We start from the raw sequence: 13,751 nt of genomic DNA, 5'->3' as shown, positions 1-13,751 counted from the left end.
CTGTAGCCTAGGAAGGGATCGTCTTTGTGGTTGTCCCTTATCAATAGGATACCGGAGGCAAGTAGGCAGGTGACAGCATTGGGGGGCTCAGACTTAGGGCTCACTGTCTGGTTAGTTGCCCCTGAATCCCCGAGCCATCATTACAGGTAGGTTGATTAGATTGTGAGCCCCATTGGGGACAGGGACCAATTTGGCAAATTCTGTTCAGCGCTGCGTAATCTTTGTGCGCTATACAAATAAAGAATTATTATTATAGAGTGAAGTCTTTAGACGCTTTATCAGCTTTCTTATCTGATCTGCTACAGATGTGTATGGGAACAGAATATGCTTAAATAAGGAAGAAAGGTAGTGACAGGAACAAATTTCTTTAATAAAGTATATTAAAAAGATTACTTTTATCATCTGCACTTTTGATTTTAAAAAATTAGTTGAAAGTTTAGTCACATTTTAAATAAAACTCAATGCCACACCTAAACCCTACTACATGATTACAGTTTAAAATAAAGGTACAATATTATTATTGTTGGATCTACAATTGTCAGGAATCAGGGGTATTGGACCACTGGACCAGAGGGGACGATGATATAAGCTGACGCCTGGGAGCGGAGTCTAAGTGGTACCTGGTTCACCAGAGCCTGGCACAAAGCGGGTTGGACCTGCTTCGGCGTGGTACCACCAAGTCGATCCACAGGGGCAACTCTGTCCGTGGTGACGGACAAGGCGTACTACAGAGTTATAAGGCAAAAGTGTGGTCGGGGACAGGCAGAAGGTCGAGACAGGCAGCACAGGATCCGAGTCGGGGATGTAGTGGTAGGTAAGGACAGGCAGCAGAGGAGCAAAGTCAGGAACGGAATCAAGGTCACAACGGGAAATTAGTATAATCGCAAAGAGCACAAAGATCTGACAGGGGACACAGGAAGGGGCTTGAATATATCAGGGCAGGCAGCCAGCCAGCACCAATTATCGGTGCGCTGGCCTTTTAAATCTTACAGAGCCGGTGTGCGTGCCCCAGGGCATAGGGATTCATACGCCGGAGCATGGGAACGTGGAGACTGCCCCTGGAGCCAGCAAAAGTAAGTTCGCGTGCAGACTTGCTCCGGGGGCAAAGGACGGCACACGGGTGCACATTCGATCCCAGGATATGGGTCGCAGGGGCACCCGTGAAAACAATTTTGTAGGACTTACATGTTTTATCATTTAAGGAATGATTGTATAAATAAAAAAGTGGAAAGGGTTTGTTTATATTTGAAATCTTGCCTCGCCTTTCCTTGCCCATCCTGCTATATGACATTGGAGTGGAAAATGAAAATGTGAAGGCCCTATGGGGGAAGATAAGGGTAGGAAAAATGAATAATAAAATATTACTAGGGATTTGTTATAAGGTTCCAAATTTAATGGAGGCAGCAGAAGAACTGCTGATAAGTCAAATAGGTGTAGCCTCAAAACAAGTACTCATCATGCGGTCTTCAATTACCCCAATATAGACTGGGGGTAGAAACCTGCAGGTTCTTCAAAGGCTACAGGTTTTTGTCACCAGCAAAAGACAATTGCCTGTTGCAACTAGTCCTGGAGCCAACAAGAGGGGGAGTCCTCGAGAACCTTATTCTAACCAAAAGACCTGACAGAATATCAAAATTACATGTTGGGGGAACCTGGGTAATAGTGACCACAATATCATTGATTTTATATTATGCTTTACTAAGATGGCTAGTAGAGGGACAACAAGCAATCTAAACCTCAGGACCTTAAAGGCTTATCCCTCCATATCCACAATCTATATATAATATTAAAGGGGAGATTCTGTCTCCCTGTTTAATATGACAGCAGAATTTTGTTACTCGGTGTAAGGGTTCCCAAGATATAGGTGTTTAAAGTGTGCTGTCTGCCATCACTTGAAGGCAGAATATAGAAGAAACGGCAGGAAACACTTTCACTTTGCAGAAGTACATGCATCCTCTGTGTCTGTAGCTGAACCTGGGAAAGGGCGATGGAATAATGCGGTACATATTTATAATATTGTTTAGTAAAAGTTACTACTTATTAAAAAGCACTTTAATTGGAAAAATGACAAAAAAGCTTTTTTTTCACATTTGTAGTCAATCTTTGGCAAATTTTAAATATTTATAAATATTAAAACTACTATATCAGGATAAAGTCTCACTTGTCTTAAAAAAAAACAAAGTAAAATATGTTGATATGTAATGCTTTTGCAGAGATTTAGTTATTTAAAGGGCACCTACCACCACGATTCTACCTATAAAGGTAGAACGGGTGGTAGGTGGATGAATGGGACGTAAGGATAGCCCTTTTTGGGCTAATCCTTACGTCCCGGCTATCCTATTGTAAAGTTTAATTAGTTGATATGTTAATTTAATTAAGCGGCTACTGGGGCGTGGAGTAGCCGGACATGAGGCTACTAGTCGCGGCTACTCCACGCCCCAGTAGCCTTGTTCCTCCGCCTACCATGTAATCTTCGGCGCGCAGCTCCTCGTAGCTGCGCGCCCTCGTGCGAATATCCTGCGTTCTGCGCATGCGCAGGACGCAGGCCTACGGGTGCGCGGCCGTAGCTCCGAGGCCGGCGCTACTGCGCATGCGCAGACGCTGGGTGCTCGGACGAGGGCGCGCAGCTACGAGGTGCTGCGCGCCGAAGATTACATGGTAGGCGGAGGAACAAGGCTACTGGGGCGTGGAGTAGCCGCGACTAGTAGCCTCATGTCCGGCTACTCCACGCCCCAGTAGCCGCTTAATTAAATTAACATATGAACTGATTAAACTTTACAAAAGGATAGCCGGGACGTAAGGATTAGCCCAAAAAGGGCTATCCTTACGTCCCATTCATCCACCTACCACCCGTTCTACCTTTAGAGGTAGAATCGTGGTGGTAGGTCCCCTTTAAATAAGATCAGAGCAGAATGTCAAAAATTGACCAGGACATCGGTCCTTGAGGGGTTAAGGACAGGTTGTTTTCCACAGAACTGGTGCATAGCAAATGTGGTGCCAATATACAAAAAGAATCAAAAATTGATCCTGGAAAGTACAGACCTGTGAGATTAATTTTGGTTGTGGGGAAGTATTTGAGGAGTTTGTCAGAGATGTTATCCTAGATATCTCACTTTACATAAACGTATAACCCAGCCTCAGCATGGGTTTATGAGCTATCGGTCCTGTCAGACTAATTTGATTGGCTTCCATGAGGAGGTAAGTTCCAGACTTAATCTGGGGGACTCTGAAGATGTTGTATATCTGGACTTTTCCAAGGCATTTGATACAGTGCCGCATAAAAGGTTGGTACATAAAATGAGACTTTTGGGACTAGGGGAAAATCTGTGTATTTGGGTAAGCAAAAACAGAAGGTCATCAAAATACAATGACAGATTACTAAATTTGTGATTATTCTGTTTAGAAAAAAGACAGCTGAGGGGAGACCTCATTATAATATATAAACATCTGAATGGTCTCCAAAGACCTTTTTATACCTAGGCCTGAGGCCAGGGCAAGAGGACATCCTGTAAGCCTTACTTTACTGTAAGATCAGTGAGACTGTGGAACTCTCTGCCAAAGGAGGTTGTTATGGCAGACTCTATGTACATGTTCAAGAGAGACCTGCATGCCTTTCTGGAGAATGAAAATATCATGGTTATGGGGAAACATTTGTTTAATTCTTAAAGAGGACCTTTCACCCTCAAAAACGGTACTAGGAGCTGCTTACTAAAGTAAGCTTCTAGTGCTTAAACAAATCCAGCAGTGTTACAATACCAGCGTTATCGGAAACCTCCGATAACGCTAACAAACACTGCTGCACTGTACACTGGAAATGGCGGACGGCTCTCAAAGGGGTCCTGCGCATTCATGAGGGGGCAGGACTAGGGGGCGATGACTGCCGCATGACGCAGGGCAGTCACCGCTTGGCCTATGAAGGGGGCTGGGCGGTCCAGGGAAAAGGCAGCGCCTCGGACATCCCCCTCATGAATACAGCGGACTGCTTTGAGAGCGGTCCGACGTTTCCAGTGTAGAAGGCAGCGATGTTTGTTAGTGTTATTGGAGGTTTCCGATAACTCTAGCAGTGTAACACTGCTGCATTTGTTTTGGCAGTAAAGTAAGCAGCTCCTAGTGCCGATTCTGAGGGTGACAGGTCCTCTTTAAATAATGGACTTGATGGACTTGCCTCTTTTTCCAAACTTATATATTATGCTACTATCATGTACAGGCAGTCCCAGGGTTACATACAAGATTGGGTCTGTAGGTTTGTTCTTAAGTTGAATTTGTATGTAAGTCGGAACTGTATATTTTATCATTGTAATCCCCACCTGTATTTGTTTCTTTCTTAATTTCTTTATTATATCAATTTTAAACACCTCCTATACTTTCTATCCCAGAGATGGTTTCAGTGGTCAGTACCTTTGAGATTTCTTTCAGAAAAAGCTTATCCTTTGATGAATTCTTTCCTATATAATGTGAACTTTTGAAGACTTTCCAGATGCACCAGATCATGAGGGCCTACAGAAAAATGCAACATGTTTTGGACATGTAATAAATAATTACATTTTACAAGCATTTCATGTATATTTAAGTTCACATATTGACATCATAATTGATCATGTTTTTATAATTAACAACAATATTACAACACATGATTACTCTTTACAAGATTAAAAATGTGGGGGAGATTTATCATAAGTCTCTTAGAGCAGAACTGTTCTAGTTGTCCATGGCAACCAATCAGAGCTCAACTTTCATTTTACCACAGCTATTTATAAAATTAAAGCTCAGCTCTGATTGGTTTCCATGGGCAACTAGAATATGTTTTCCTCAGAAACTCATTAATCTCCCCCTTTATTCAGATTTTATCAAAGTGACAAAAACTGAACTATGAATATTTTCTGAAATAAGAAAAAAAAATACCTCTTACATGTTGTTGTACCCATAAAACAAGTTAAATACCGGATATGGACTTTAATCCTATTTATAAACCCTGGGTACAATTTTACAAGGAGACTACAAGATTCCCTGTTAACAGACACAGTGACAAACATGGAACATTTGCACTGCTTTTGCCCATAAACAACTTTTTAATCCAATTAAATGTAAGGTAAGTTTATGTGACCCAATAAATAATTTGCTGTTGGAACAGAAATCTTTATGTGCAGAACACACTGAAGCGTCTTACATGGCTGAGCAAATATTTTGTCATTAATACTGTCAGTCATATGAAAAGCAACATCAGCATTACTTTCACCCATCACAGGTTAATTAGACAGACTGGCTCATTATCTAAAATCCAACAAACAAATAAGACCCTTTTCTGAATTAACCATGTAATGGATTTACAGCTTGCCATTAACACTGACTATGTGATAATTTCTCATTTCTCAATAGGGTATTATCATCATTGAGAGGCAAAATCTGATGCACATTAACAGCAACTCTACAGATCATATCCATTACTGTGAAAAAATACACCATGGATATATCGTGCGTCAGCGCTTGATATTAACTCAGCTCCTTTCCTCACTCAAGATATATAAAACGGCCTCTTCATATATTTGGTGCACGGTCGCATGACTGGACAATTCTACACCAGAACCTCTCTGGCATAGAATTATCCGATAATTTGTACCATGCCACAGCCCGACACTTGACGCAGAGTTGGTGTAAGGGGTAGAGTGGTACATTCCCCCCCCCCCCCACTGACTTCATGTAGATGTATAATACATTAAACCCCTCTGCTGAAAAGCACTAGAATTAACCAATGAGCCACTGTGCTGCCCATTATTAGCACTAATATTATATATGCCTGTACAACTTGCAGTATTTTGTAATAAATGTATTGTTGCAGGAACTAGCTGGAATGAATAGTCTGAGCTTTAGCGTTTTTAGAGAACTTCACCCATTTGCTGTTGGCCTCTTAACAACATAGTGCTGGACATTAGGCTGTGTTTCTTTCTACCAGCGACTTGTGCTTTGCTGGTGATAAGTAAGGGAGTTTATGAAGCGGACATGGTATATCTTCCTCTTGCTAATTGCATTGCACCAAGTTGCTGAATCATCTTTCTCTCGCTTACTCGGTTTAATTAAACAGCTCCATGTAAAGTTTAGAAATGTATATTCAGAAAATGTTACCTTGTACAAGATCACAGCAATATGGAGAACCGAGCAGATGATGATTTCCTTGATGTATTTCTCAGATGATATGCTTGTGGAAAAGTAAGTCTAAGATAAAGAGAAGAGTTTATTGCAATTTCAACCCATAAACAGAATTGCTAATGCATTTTATAATCCCATAGATTTAAGACAGATAATAAAGAGCATGCTTCCACACATCTGAAGTGCCTGGAATATTGATTTACTCTGCTGACAATATGGAGTTCATCATTTATTTTATATTCGCTTTCACTTAGAATTATAAGCCACATGAAGCAAATAATTAGGATATAATGTACCTATAGATGCAGCAGACATGCATTTTTCAATGGTCTGGTATCTCATTTGGCTAAGCTCATATTTTTTAACAACTGCAGTGGGTAAACCTACAGATTCATCCAAAATTGGCTCTCTATATATGGACTTTTTAAAGTGTACAGTATATTAAACAATAAGATCATTTGGAAAAATTCTAACTGCACTGGCATCAGTGGAACAACAATTATTAAAGGTAATAAATACCAATAAGTGTACCCACTTCTCTGGTAACCGATCCCTATGTAATTCAAGCAATAAATACCAACAAAAAACATATGAGATCACATGTCATACTCGAAGTACCAAAAATAAATTCAAAATATACACCTTTATTAAATCATATAGACAATCAAAAATTGGACATTAAAAGCATACACATTAAAACCACAAAAACAAACAGCATGGTGGTGGTCAGTCTATTAACCATAGTAAAAAATACCACGTCATAGTAGTTTACAACATCAATCCATAAGTATGAAAATAAGGGCTATACCGGGCACAGAAAATATAAACTCAATATCAAATCAGACACAATGTCAAAGTAGTATACCTGTGCCTCAGACCAGATTAGCCCCAGACCACCACCACAGCACCCCGACGCGCGTTTCGCCGTCGCTTCCTCAAGGGGGTGTGTGGTGGTGGTCTGGGGCTAATCTGGTCTGAGGCACAGGTATACTACTTTGACATTGTGTCTGATTTGATATTGAGTTTATATTTTCTGTGCCCGGTATGGCCCTTATTTTCATACTTATGGATTGATGTTGTAAACTACTATGACGTGGTATTTTTTACTATGGTTAATAGACTGACCACCACCATGCTGTTTGTTTTTGTGGTTTTAATGTGTATGCTTTTAATGTCCAATTTTTGATTGTCTATATGATTTAATAAAGGTGTATATTTTGAATTTATTTTTGGTACTTCGAGTATGACGTGTGATCTCATATGTTTTTTGTTGGTATTTATTAATTATTAAAGGTAATCTTTAATACATTTTGACCATGCAAAGCTGCAGATAATGCAGTGAATAGGGCCTTGAGAGATGTGTAAACATACATTTGTGTGTGTGTGTAGTAAGTAGCAACAGGACTGTTAAAAGGGACATTTTAATCCAGATTTGCACCTCCTGCTGAAGATCTTTCTGTTCTTTGCATTGAATTGTTCCACAGCCCATCCCCTCTCTTCTGAGTGACTGTTGTAAGTATTTAAACAAAATCCTTGTTTTCAGGAGATGTAGACCTGGATTATTACTTTACTTTTTACAGTCCTGCTCCTACTAACACACAAAAAGGTTTGTTCAAAACTTCTGACAGATTTCCTTTAACTCCTTGCTACCAAAGCCACGTTTCACCTTCTTGACATAGCCCTATTGTTCAAATCTGACATGTATCATTTTATATAGAGTTAACTTTGAAAAGCTTTAACATACCCTGCTGGTTTTTTTTATTTTGTTTATTCATGAAACGTTATACTGTATGTTAGTTGAAAAATTTGGGTGATGTATTTTGCATTTAGTTATGAAAATAATGGAAATTTGGTGATAATTATGGAAAAATTGCTATTTTCGAACTTCACAAATTCCTGCTTTTCAGGAAGCTGGGCATAAACCCCAAATAACTTAATAACTTACATTTACCTAAAGTCATCTTTATATTAGCATGATAAAAGGCTTATAACTATACTAGTAATTTTTCAGATTTTCATGAAAATTGCCAAAATAAATGTTTTGAGAGATCAATTTGACATGACTTTGAGAAGCCTATATAAGATAAAAACCCCTTTGATGATTTTTTCATTTTAGAAACTACACCCCTCAAAGAATGTAAAGCAACTTTTATGAAGTTTATAAACCTTATAATTATTTTACTGGAGTAAAAACAAAATCAAGTGCCAAGTGCCAATTGTCTGGTATCAAGGGATAGAGGGGCATGGCCTAATGTCATGTGACCAGGGTGACATCATCACAGGTCCTTTAGCCTCTTAACATTAGCGAACTGTCCCCAATGCACATATCTGACCACATAAAAAAATCACAGCATGCCTGCATACACCTCTAATCCTCTCCATGCAGGCTGTTATTGTTTCATATGATATAATATGCTGTGATTTCATGAGATATATATTTGGTGAAAAGTTTGCTAATGTTAGGAAGCTAAAGGACATGCAATTATGTTACCCTGGTCACATGACATTACAGCTGCATGCAGTGAAAGTATGGGGAAGTGCTGGTAAATGTAAGCTGAATGCAGACAGGACTTCAATATAAATGTCTTTATTCTGAATGGTCATGACTATAAGACATGTTTGTTTTAAATAAAGTATTTCCTTTTTATTTTCTTTTAAACCTGTTTTATTACTGTACTAGAGAGGGGTGTTTTAAGCGGCTTGCACTTAATTTTGTCTTTATAGAAAACATTGCAGTGCATAGAAAAAACATTTATAAAAATATCCATTACATACAATGTAGTTTGTAGGCTTCAGGTTTAAGTAGGTAGGAACTTCAGCATAAGAACTGCAGTTGATCATCAGTCTCAGGAACATCTCAAAATATCTCCGTACTGTTGGCTGAATATCCACCTGGGATACTGCCTGCAAAAGTAAAACTGATTATAGAAAACCTGAATATAAACATATACCCCTAGGTTATGCCACAGTAACATTAAAGTACTCTTTTTGAAAATTATTTTTTTAAGAAATCAATTAGTGCTGCAAATTTTCATCGACTGAAGTCCATACTACATTGTACCTCAATTTATTTTAATGCATATTTTAGTTTTTTTTGCCATTAATATTACATTATGTTAGAGTCTATTAAATATCATCAAGTCACATGTTTTTATTTGTGATGTTTGTTTTTATTTGTGAAGCAGGGTCACGGCAAAGAAGAGAACTGAGAAGAGGACCACTGTGAACTGGGATAGGAAAAGAAAAGATAGAGGGTAATTTGGGGCATAACAAAAAAGGCAACATTATAGATAGGGTACTACAGGAAAAGGTGCATAAATCGAAAGCTAGGGAAATAGGTTGTATTGTAAGTGGAGTGCTACAGAGAAGGGGGCATTATAAGAAGGCCAACTAGAAAAAAGGGAGCATTCTAAGGAGGAGCTACAGAAATGCAGATATTATAAGTGGGGTGTCATAGGTAGATGGCATTACACTTTGGGGGGACTATAAGGGAGGCATTATATAATGTGTGGAGCAGTATCTTGTAAAAAGTATTATATCTTGTAAAATGAAAAAAGAAATAAGTTATGTTCCCTGATAAAAAATAAGTTGGAGACCACTGCCATAGTTTGGTTCAGAAATTGGCCACCTGTCAGGGATATCCTCTTTCATTTTTAACATATATCATTCTTGGATGATATTTTGTTTTTGGTGATACTTTGTGAAATCTTCAATGTACAGTAAAATACTGGAGATGTTCTACACAAAACAGTAGAAACCTTTCAGCATATCTGCACCACATATTATAGCCAAAAAGAGATTAACAGGAACAGAAAAAGGAGTAATTTCTTATTTTTCAGAAGTGGTACTACTCCTGCCTATACAGTTGCTGCCTGTTATATCAAATATCACAATTATACTTCCTTACAGTAGACCAAGGCCTAAGTATGAAACTGTGTCTTGAGGAAGATTTTATTAAGTATCATACAAACATTTTTAAAAACCACTTAGTAGTGAGAATATATCACGGATATCATGCATATTTATAGCTGGTGCCAGAATCTGGCATAGAACTCATCTGAGTGCATAATCCTTCTAGTAAATCTGGCACACCATGATAAGTGCGCTCAGAGGTGATAAATTTCTCCCAAATTAAGTCAACTTGCCTCATTGCTTCCAATGAAAGTAGCTTGCTTGGTGGGTATGTAATAATCACTGGTAAAGAACATCAGACAACTCAACATAAAATCCATTATCTGTAAAGCCATAAATGGCATAACCAGTCTTCCACATTTCTAAAATAAAGAAAACTAAGTAAATAAAAAGTGTAACGTAAAAGAAAAGCAGATCAATATTATGGCATGTCTTTATAGTTTCACCTACCAATACAGTCAAGACTTGAAATCATATTTATAGCTGGAAACCACACTGCTAAATATATTTAAGTATACACGTAAATTCAAACTGAAAGCTAAAACATTCAAATTGAGAACTCCTGAAAATAAAAATAGAATATCTTGGTTTTGACAGGAAAAGAGCTATGAAAACAATTTACCGTATATAGAATAATTTTTCACAATTTGCAGATTTGTAGATCAAATTAAAAGATGGACAGTTTTAAAAGAAGGTTGGGATTTATTGAGAATTAGAATATACACTCTGCAGGTACACCCAAATCATGTCATGCATCATACACATAGGATATGGAACAACAATAAAAATAGAAAATCTAAAGAAAAGAAACTATCCTTATACATTGTGTTAAATATTTTCTTATTAGAGTAGCAAGGTTATTCATGTTGGGTAAATTTCAGACCTATATACATATAGTTATTCCTTGGAGTTTTTGAATATGCTGTAAAGCATACCATAACTATACTGTAATGCAAATAATAGAGGTGTTGCAGTTACGTTTTACTGACATCTTTTTTGAGCAATTTGCAAATATCCATAATTTAACAATTCAGATTGTGGCTATTGACACATGGTTTTGACGGATACGTGTTTTTCCTTAACTCTACAAAAGCTCATTATAGATTGCTCTTACAAAACACTGCTTCCCAGTCCCTGGTCTTCAGTAACTTTTAAAGCATAGATCAACAGAGCAAACACTGTGTAGATATTAAGCCAGCAAGGCAGGTGGGAGATTACAATGTAGAGACATGGAAAATTCAGACCTCAATGACCAAAACATTACCCAACTGAATGTATTATCTGCACCCATCAGATCCTTGTGGAACATAACATACTCCCTCATCTCCAGAAGTCCCATAGTTGGTGAATGGAGTAGAAAGACAGTTGCTTAACCTGAAAATGTATTCATCCGGGTGAATGAGGCCTCCATCAGAGGGTGTTTGACTCCTGGCCACAGCAAATTATCACTTATTTTGTTATCCAGTGGGTGTCGCCATCTTGCCTGGGATCGCTGCTCCCCGATGACGTCACGTCAAAAGTTATAGATTTTTGAAGGTGGGGAGTGAAAAATGGACATGAAAAAACAGGAAAGGGCCCGGTCCTTAACCGGTTAATATTCTCCTCAGCTAAGACTATTCCTGAACTAGCTTCTTTCCCTTGCCGATAAGCCTAGTAAAACCATCATGTAAACGATGCTACAGAATCACAGACAGAAGAGGCTGCTGGTCTCTGCTTACTCTGGAAGGACGACAGGGGGTCATGTAACAGTGCTTATCATGTGTGCCTAAGTGTGTGCTGCTCTGTGAGTGCAAAAGTCTCCTACACAGAATAGTGAGGTAAAATGTCTTCTCTGTTCTCTATCAGTCTCTACATCCCAGTATGTGATTCTGCAGAAATTTATCTTTGTCTCTCTGCTCCTCATGTGTCATACACTCCTCTGCAGCTACTACCCCTTACCTTCTGCTCTCCAGACACTTTCTGCACATCATATGATAAAAGTTATTAACCCTTAGTGCACAGACTATAAACTTCATGTACTGTAACTAATTTACTGCTGGTCTCCACTATTTATTATATTCTCCATGATAGTCACAATATACTTCCTCTATGTATACTAAGCAGTGTTCGGTGGATTTACTTGTAGGAGTCTCACTGGATTTACTGCTTGGGTGGGTATGATCACACAAATTATATAGGTTTTATTGTGCCATATTCTGCCGATACTTCAACATACAACGTATGTGCAAGGTGTCTTTTATTTGCGATAATTGGTACCATTTTGGGGACTGTACGACTGTACTAATCATATTCGACATTTGGGCAATATTTTCTGTTGTGGGTTTACTGCTGGGAATAACCGTTTTCATATTTTGATATATGAAGACTTTTAGGACACAGTGATATTTAACATAATTATGATTTTATTTGTTTGTTTAATATTATATCAGTTTTTTTTACTTTTCTTAATTTTCTTATAATAACTATTATTTAGACCTCCAGGGTACTTTAGCCCTAGGGAGTCTGCTTGCTCCTACCATAAACCAATACCAATACCAACAATACAGTATTGCTGTATGTGAAGAATTTGTTATAGATCCTTAAAAGTATGCCACTGGCACACTGTTACAGTGTTTCTCCAGGATGTTATATGGAAGTGATGATCGAATACATATCGTATTGTGCCATACTTAGGGTGCACCCCAACAAGACACTGATCCAGGAAAGACATGCTCTTAAATGACATGCATCTATCAACGATTCAAGTAACTGTAGGAACTAGTGGTATAGTGTTGCTTCTATTCCCCTCGTCCCCTCATCCCCTGATAATCTTGGTTGCTCTCCTCTGCACCTGTTCCAGTTCTACTATTTCCTTTTTATACACTGGTGCCCAAAACTCCACACAATACTCCATGCGTGGTCTGACCAGTGATTTGTGTAAGGGCAAAACTATGTCCTTATCATGAGAATCTAGTTCTCTCTTGATCCATCCCATAATTTTATTTGCTTTAACAGCAGCTGCCTCGCGCTGGTCACTAAAATTTAGTTTACCATCCACAAATTCCTCCAACTCTTTTTCAGCTTCTGTTTTACCAAGTAATTGACTGTTTAGAACATAATTATACTTTTTGTTCCCATGGCCCAGGTGCATAACTTTACATTTATCTACATTAAACCTCATCAACCATTTCTCTGCCCATTCCTAAAGCTTCCACAAATCCTTCTGTAATACTATACTATTGGCCTTAGTATTAATACACAGCATAGTATCATCTGCAAAAATTTAAACTTGACTGTGTAAACCCACTACAAGGTCATTAATAAAAATATTAAACAAAAGTGGCTCCAATACTGACCTCTTTGGCACTCCACTGGTAACGTCAACCCTGACTGCCCTCTCTTATCACTAAGCCAATTATTTACCCACAGCAACACTGTGTTAAATGTCTTTGAAAAGTCAAGATCCTTCCACAGCATCCCCCAGATCCAGTCTGGAACTTACTTCCTCATAAAAACCAATCAGATTAGCCTGACAGGAACGATCTCAAATAAACCCATGTTAATGCTTGGTTATAAGGTTATGTACAGTGAGATACTCCAGGATAGCATCTCAAGCAAATCCCTCAAATATTTTCCCCACAATAGAAGTTAGACTCACGGGTCTAACTTAATGGTATGTCTATCACAGTACAAAGTTCATGCAGAACCGAGGGTGT

The 13,751-nt window shown here is 38.4% G+C and overlaps 1 protein-coding gene across 2 annotated transcripts in view; it reads right to left on the bottom strand.

Annotated features, from left to right (window-relative positions):
• The window catches only part of LAPTM5 (lysosomal protein transmembrane 5), a 64,740-nt gene that overhangs the window by 7,005 nt on the left and 43,984 nt on the right, over positions 1-13,751 (bottom strand). For both annotated transcript variants that reach the window (XM_072133097.1, XM_072133098.1), the window contains exons 4-7: positions 10,286-10,418; positions 8,920-9,044; positions 6,121-6,210; positions 4,399-4,497 (exon numbers count right to left, since the gene is read on the bottom strand). In XM_072133097.1, the coding sequence (XP_071989198.1) occupies positions 4,399-4,497; positions 6,121-6,210; positions 8,920-9,044; positions 10,286-10,418 (447 nt within the window). The remainder of the gene's footprint in view (positions 1-4,398; positions 4,498-6,120; positions 6,211-8,919; positions 9,045-10,285; positions 10,419-13,751) is intronic.

The sequence above is a fragment of the Engystomops pustulosus genome, chromosome 2, assembly GCF_040894005.1.
Source record: "Engystomops pustulosus chromosome 2, aEngPut4.maternal, whole genome shotgun sequence".
Taxonomy (NCBI): Eukaryota; Metazoa; Chordata; class Amphibia; order Anura; family Leptodactylidae; genus Engystomops; species Engystomops pustulosus.
Note: the sequence above shows the minus strand (reverse complement) of the source record. Positions and strands in the feature narration are given on the sequence as shown.